Source organism: Nematolebias whitei, chromosome 15, assembly GCF_014905685.2.
Source record: "Nematolebias whitei isolate Nwh7 chromosome 15, NemWhi1, whole genome shotgun sequence".
Taxonomy (NCBI): domain Eukaryota; kingdom Metazoa; phylum Chordata; class Actinopteri; order Cyprinodontiformes; family Rivulidae; genus Nematolebias; species Nematolebias whitei.
Genome location: NC_056512.1, coordinates 24,026,166 through 24,033,625, shown reverse-complemented (window position 1 = coordinate 24,033,625; position 7,460 = coordinate 24,026,166). Strand labels below are relative to the sequence as shown.

At 40.9% G+C, this 7,460-nt stretch overlaps 1 protein-coding gene across 1 annotated transcript in view; it reads left to right on the top strand.

The window, feature by feature from the left end:
- Positions 1 to 1,593: 1,593 nt before the first annotated feature.
- Positions 1,594 to 7,460, top strand: part of myo15aa (myosin XVAa) — a 55,149-nt gene continuing 49,282 nt past the window's right edge. Inside the window, exons 1-6 of the mRNA XM_037689508.1 lie at positions 1,594 to 1,676; positions 1,981 to 2,044; positions 2,187 to 2,296; positions 2,402 to 2,476; positions 4,141 to 4,231; positions 4,373 to 4,378. Of these exons, the coding sequence (XP_037545436.1) occupies positions 1,594 to 1,676; positions 1,981 to 2,044; positions 2,187 to 2,296; positions 2,402 to 2,476; positions 4,141 to 4,231; positions 4,373 to 4,378 (429 nt within the window). The remainder of the gene's footprint in view (positions 1,677 to 1,980; positions 2,045 to 2,186; positions 2,297 to 2,401; positions 2,477 to 4,140; positions 4,232 to 4,372; positions 4,379 to 7,460) is intronic.

Genomic DNA, 7,460 nt, shown 5'->3' with positions numbered 1-7,460 from the left:
ACTACATAATGCTTCCTTTGCATCACCTTTACAGCGACAGCTCTTCCCCCCATCTCCTGTGTTGCCTACTCCTCCTTCCACTATACCACAGCAAGGAGGTGTCAGAGGTATCTCCCCATTTTTGTCTGGTGAACTCAGGACTTCCCATATCCAGGGATCAATGTTAAGGCTTCCAAGTGGCACTCTGACAATGTCCAGGGACCCTGGTGGACTTCCTAGTACAACAGATGGTACAGGAGTTGTTGGTAATGGAAGACTGTCACCTTCTACTCTCTCTAGCGCCCTGCAGAACCCAAGTCTTCGTCAGGCCACCTATAGACTACCTGATGGCTCATTGATGACCAGGCATAAATCTGCTGAACCCCAATCTTCCTCTTTGCTATCTTCTGCACTTTTGAATCCTAATTTACATAAAGCAACCTTTAGGTTGCCAGATGGAACTTTGGTTGTAAGAAATGAGGCAGTTCCTGAGTCTTCCTCTCCTGTGCTCTCATCGGCTATTCTCAATGCAAATGTACGAAAGGCTTCTTATCGATTACCAGACGGTTCAATTCTAACACATCCAGGAGGGAAGACTGAAAGTGCTGATAATGCAGGCCCATCACTAGGGCTTTCTAATGCCTTGATGAATGCAAATCTTAGAAAGGCAAAGTTTCAGCTTCCAGAAGGATCAGCTCTTTTTTCAAAAAATCAAACTCAAAGTCCTTCAAGTCCCCTCCTTTCTGGTGCCTTGTTAAATAGCAACATTCGTGGTGCTTCTTACAACCTCCCAAACACATTGTTACAGAAGCAGCAGGGATCTGTAGACACTTCTGGACCACACTCACTTGATCTTTCTAATGCTCTCCGTAACAAGAACATTCAATCTTCCACATACCGTCTGCCAGATGGAACTCTCATGACCCGCTCTCAGACAACTTCTTCACCCCAAACGCTTGATCTGTCTAATGCATTGTCAAAGAACCCAAACCTACGTGGGGCCAAATACCGACTCCCTGATGGTAATATCATGACAAGACTTGGTGCCCCTAGCACTCCACAACAACGCTCGCTTAACCTTTCTGGTGCTTTGCAGAACTCTCAACTCCAGCGAGGCTCTTTCCGCCTATCCTCATATGCTGTTGTTTCCCCCCAAGTCCAGGGGTCTGGTCCTGATAAACACTGGGCTGGTTCTGGACTTGACGGATTAGGAATCCAGCAAGATATGGACGTGTGGGGGGCAGAGAGAGTTCTCCCTCATGGAACAGTGCAGAACCTCAATAAATGGTCTATGTATCGAGATGGAGAGCTCCCAGACCCCCAGAATATAATGAGACAGAGACATACAGGGGAGGAATCTGGGGAGTGGAATCTCAACAGGGAGGGGGAACCACAGGGAGACTGGTTTGACAAGGTAATAATTAAATTAAACATTTTAAACATCCACAGCAGTTAAAGTGTATAAAAGTTAAAATTTTGTGCATATTATTAGTAATAAACTGATGGTGTTTGGAAGTTGAAGAAGTCTTTGGCCACAAGGCTTTTTCAATAATACATTGTGCACTGCATCATTTCTTCATTTCTCTGTGTGTGTGTGTGTATGTTTTATTTCAGATGTACGCAATCAGAAGCATGTCCACAATAGCTGAGCGGGAATTCAGAGAGGAAGATGGCGTGGAAGATATGACACAGTTAGAGTGAGTTAAAAATAAATCATGTATTTACAAGACTTGCCAAAATTAAACTCACACACAATTTTTAGAACTATAGAGCCTAAAGAAATCACTGCAGCGTGCTTGTAAGCAAAATTTTAGCAAAGGCGCTGAAAATGTCAAAGACATTTGAGAAGTATGCTTAGAACGGTAAATGGGTCACTCAGGGAAACAACTTTATTTGTTTTAAATGTTGTGCAGATGAATAAATGCAAATAAATGGTTCTAACAAAAATTACATGTTCTGAATTGCTCAACATCTTTAAAAAACTCAGTCCTATTTTTCTAGTGAAATGCACGAAGGAGCTGTTCTTCTAAACACAAGAAGAAGGTTTGAGAGAGAGCTCATTTATGTAAGTAAATTTTATACAAGCACGATACAACTGATTTAACATTAATCTATTATGAATTTAAGAATGATTTAGATAGTCATTGCAGTTCTGTTTACTTACTTTCTTTCTAGTCTATTGATCTTTATTCATATTTTCTTTGAAGACATACATAGGTAGTATTCTAGTGTCTGTGAATCCCTACAAGATGTACAACATTTATGGGACAGACATAGTACTGCTGTACAAGAGGCGCGCTCTGGGAGAGAACCCTCCGTAAGTCACTTTCACTCTCAAACAGAACGAAAAGTGAGCTGCAAAAAATGAAAACTGGATTTTCAGGAACAGTTTAAGCACAGCTAACAATTTTTTTTCTTACAGGCATTTGTTTGCCATAGCAAATGCTGCTTATACCAAAATGATGGATGCCAAACAAAACCAAGTCATAATCATCAGGTAGGAGACCTGAATACCACTTCTTTTATAAATGCAAATAAAGTTTTTTTTAATTGTTTTGAGCCCATACATGTACAGTATTTATCATACGTAGATTTTTTTAACAAGATTTTTCATGTTACAATTTTACTTACAACAAAATAATTAACCTATTTCTTTGCATTTTTTTCTCATTTTAATAATAATCTTTATGTTTTTGGAAGTTGTCTACCTTTTTGAGTGCATGTTTCTGAGGTCTGTTGAGCACTCATATTTTTGTCTTAACTTAGATATTTGTCTCTGATTTACAAGTCTAGGAAACATAAAGGGTTAGTTCATATCTTTTTAATTTTTTTTTGTGGAAATTTTATGAACAATTAACATCTTATTTGTTGTTGATAGCTCTTTGACTGACCAAAGTGGATTGCTGCTTTATTAAAATAACTCTAATCCCAAAAATTTAGTAGCTCATGTAAATGTTTTTATAAGCATTTACACCGCTGTAAATTCCACATTAGATTGTTAGTCTACCAGAAATAACATGATGTTCATGTATGATGGGCCTTCAAACCAAGGTCATTAAAATAACTATCCACAACAGATAAGATACTAATTGTTGATAAACCTTCAACAGAACCCCACATCAAAAGATCCGAGCTTCACTTTCAACCATAGACATGTCTTATTACTGCCGTTAGTGTTTAGCTCAGCGTCAAAATGTATATCTTAAAAAAAGAAATAACATACACACACATGCACATGCACACACGCACACACAAGCATCTGGACATTTGGATTGACCAGAAACAGTCATTTAATACACAAACACACCTGAACAAGCACTTTGTGTCACACACCTGGAAAACTCTAGCCGTACTCGGAAGGAGACACCTGTAAGGGAAGCCCAGCCAGGTCTGGACCACAAACAGATTGTGTTTCAGAGGTTTGAGGGTTTGTGTGTGAACATTTATTGTGTGTGTGTGTCAGTGAGTGTGTGTTGGGGCTAACTGAGGTCTAGTGTTCAGTGAGCATTTACGGTCCAGTGAGTTGAAGCCATACGCTGGAATGTTGTGAGGGTACCACTCTCCAAAAACACACAAAAAACACACAACACACACACACAACGCTGCTTTCCTTTAGCTAGGCTGGCATAATGGCAGCATTTAGTGCTAATTTGTTGGCAGCAGTACAGCACTGGATATGTGCTTGTGCGAGACCGTTTCAGGTAGTTTAACGCAAAAGTGGAATTGAGCCCTCGTCTAATGTGAGCGTTGCCTGTTCTCACATAACTCAAGTCAGTTAAGTCAAACGAGCCTGAGCAGGGAGGTAAAGAGGATCAAATACAACCCTGGCTCCAGCTCAAAGTGACGACTGTTGCAAAACTGTTGAGGAAATCACAAAAGTTTGTCTTTTGGCACAAAAATAAATGTCTTCTTAAGCTTGTAAGGGTTTCAAAATCAGAATAATTAGTTTACTTAGAGCTAATTTCATTTGTTCAGTGTGTGTTACTTTTTTTTTTCAATTTGGTTTAGAGGTTATTCAGTTTATTTAGAATTTAGAGTTAAATTTTCTATATTTCCAGCTGTATCTGACATGCAGAACAAAACTCTTCATATTTGAAGAACCTTTCTGTCACATTGATGGATTGAATGTCGTTTTTTTTTCTGGGTTTTATTGGGTTTTAGTGGAGAGAGTGGCTCTGGAAAAACGGAGGCCACCAAACTCATCCTTCGCTACCTGGCAGCAATACATCACAAGACAAACCTTGCTCAACAGGTATGAACAAATGTCGTCAGATGTCCAAACCGACGCTTCTAGATTATTATATGTTTGCAAATCACACACTGATGAGCCTTTCTGTTCTGATGAACCAGTATTGTTTTATTCTTTATATCTGATGGCTGACTTTGGGTGCAGATTGAGGTAGTCCAGTTCCTGCATGCTGTGTGTTCTACGTTCTACAGCTGATGTGGTCTTTAGAACAGAAAGTTGCTGTGTTTTGCTGTGCCATGTGATTATCATTTCACTAAGTGTGCATACATTTCTCTTGATGACTCAAAGAACTTGTGCGATGCTCACTCGTTGTTTGAACCTGCTTCTCATTCATGAAGCGCTGGTTTTCCATCAGTCAATGCACCCGTTCATTAAAGGGACACACAAACCAGACTACACACTACATACTCACATTTAGGGGCCATTTAGAAACACCAGTTAACCAAACATGCATGTGTGGGAGGAAACCGGAGAACCTGGGGAGAACCCACACATGCACAAGGAGAACATGCTGACTCAACAGGCAGGGGCCCAGGTGAGCTGAAATCCAAACCCGAGCTCTTCTTGCTGCGAGGTAACAGTACATCACCGTAGAGTGATCCACCTTGTGTTTTCTTTTTCTTTTAGGTGAGGGGTGTTGCAAATTTAAAAAGCCCCGAGTCCAAATTATTACATGTATTTATTTCCCACAAAAGTGCTCCTAAACCACTTTGAACGCCCCGTTAGCATCTTAAATTTGTGTACGTTTTTCTCATCAATCTACAACGATGTACTCGATCTTTCTGAAAGTAGACTGATGAATGCATGATGTACTATTTCACAAGTAGGAGTATTTATATGCCTGCAGGTACTTGACATTTTTTTCAAAGTCTTTTGAAAATACACAGTAGCATGTATACATAAATACTCTGAAATAATTATATATGAATTCCTTCAAGGGCTGTGCAGTGGTTAGACTTGTTGCCTCTCAGCAAAAAGGTTGCAGGTTCACCTCCTGACCCGGGGCCTTTCTAGTGGAGTTTGCATGTTCTCTGTGCATGCGTGGGTTTTCTCCGGGTACTCTGGTTTCCTCCCACAGACCAAAAACATACATGTTAGAGTAATTAGTAACTCTAAATTGTCCTCAGGTGTGAATGAGAGTGTAAAATGTTGTTTGTCCTGTTTGTCTCTAAGTGTCCCTATGATGGACTTGTGACCTGTCCATCGCCTCTCGCACAGCGACTGCTTGAGGTAGACACCAGCTTCCAGTGAGCCTGTGTAACAAGCCATAGTATACCCACAGTCTGGACTATATCTGGGGTTATAGGGGCCTAGGCTAGAGTTTACTATGGCCAATCTACGGTATACACCAGCTCAGGCCAGATTATACCCCCATGCTGCCTGCTCAATAAAAGGTGGCGGGCATTGATTTTGCTGCCTACAATGACTGACAAAAACAATTTTTTAAAATCCTTCCTGTTTTTGCTATCACTGAATGTATTATACACCTCATTTCATTGTCATACATGTCAAGTCTTACGGATTTTCCGTAAATTGTAGATTTTTCATGACTTTGGACATACAGAGGAAGTCTTACTGATTTTCCAAAAACTCTGCTTCAAATTTTTTTTACATCTCATGGCGGGCCTGTAATCAAACAATAATGTCACCCTCTCCTTCTCCTCATGCTTCTACCCCGCTACTTAGACTTTTCTTACTTATACCATACCATACCATTTACCATACCATTTTATTTATAGAGCACTTAAAACAGCGACAAGGCCAACCAAAGTGCTGTACAGACAGAAAAACAGGTAACACACAAAGCAAAATACAAAATGAAGTAAATCAGAATATAGACATAAAAACGATGCAGATAATGATGACAAACCAGTGTGGAGTATACAGGTTCAAAACACAGATCCTCTGGTGTTGAAAGCTACTGAATAGTAGTGAGTTTTTAAATGGGACTTGAGAGGGAGGGGGCCAGTCTGACAAGCAGAGGTAACTCGTTCCAGACTCTTGGTCCTGCTACAGAGAAGGCCCTGTCACCTCTGCGCTTAAGACGAGTTCCTGGAACTGTGAGGAGCAACTGGTCCGCTGACCTCAGGGAACGTGGTGGGACATACGGTTGTAGCATATCAGAGAGATGGGGGGGGGGGGGGGGGGGCACTGTTCAGTGATTTGTAGACATACAGTAGTATTTTGAACTGGATTCGAAAGTGAACCAGTGCAGTGAGGCCAAAACTGGTGTAATGTGCTCTCTTTTGCCTGTACTGGTTAAAAATCGGGCTGCTGCATTCTGGACCAGTTATAGTCGTGCAATGGAGGTCTGACTGATACCAAACAGGAGCGAATTGCAGTAATCAAGCCTAGATGTAATGAATGCGTGTATTACTGTCTCCAGGTTATTTTTGGAAAATATGGGCTTCAGTTTAGACAGCCGCCTCCGTTGGAAGAAGCATGATTTAACAATCATGTTTACGTGACTGTTAAGTTTCAGGGAAGGATCCATTATCACTCCCAGATTAGTGTCTCTTTGTTTTTCTGACAGGGTTAGAGCGGAGAGGTCGATGCAGTGGTTTGTGATCGTGTCATTGTTAGGGAACAACATGACTTCAGACTTCTTTTCATTACTACTACATTACTTATGCCGCTTTGCCATTGGTAAGTACGGCTCCACTCGGGATCGTCAATGCAAAGTGGTCGGGATCGTAACAGATCATTGTGTTTGAGCCACTCCACCTGTTGTGGTCCTTAACTGCCCTATAATTGGACTTCAATTTCTTTAGCTTATCTCAGCACTGCTAATATGTCTGGGTGTAGCCATGCTGCACCATCATCTCTGATATCTCTCTGTAAATAAAATAAGACTATACAGTAGTCCCTCACTACTTTGTGGTTCGTTTATTGTGGACTCGCTCTATCGCGGTTTTTGAAAGTAAAATTGGCATTGACACACAGCTGGCTGATTGATGGATGAGCCGCACGATCGACATGGAATTTTTATTTTACAATTAATTATTTTAAATTATTTAGTACCTGTGTGCAGCCCACAGCTGTGGAAGAGGCTTACTCCTGCAGCTGATCAGCTGATCTCCGTGCAGAGCAGAGAAGTGGGCGTGGCTGAGAGTGCAACCAGAGGCAGAGAGCTGAAATCATGACATTCTGAGCTCTTTTAGAGCGTTTAGAGTTTAGAAACATTATTTAGAATATTGCAAGAGTGTGGGAAGGGTTTAAAATGCATATATAT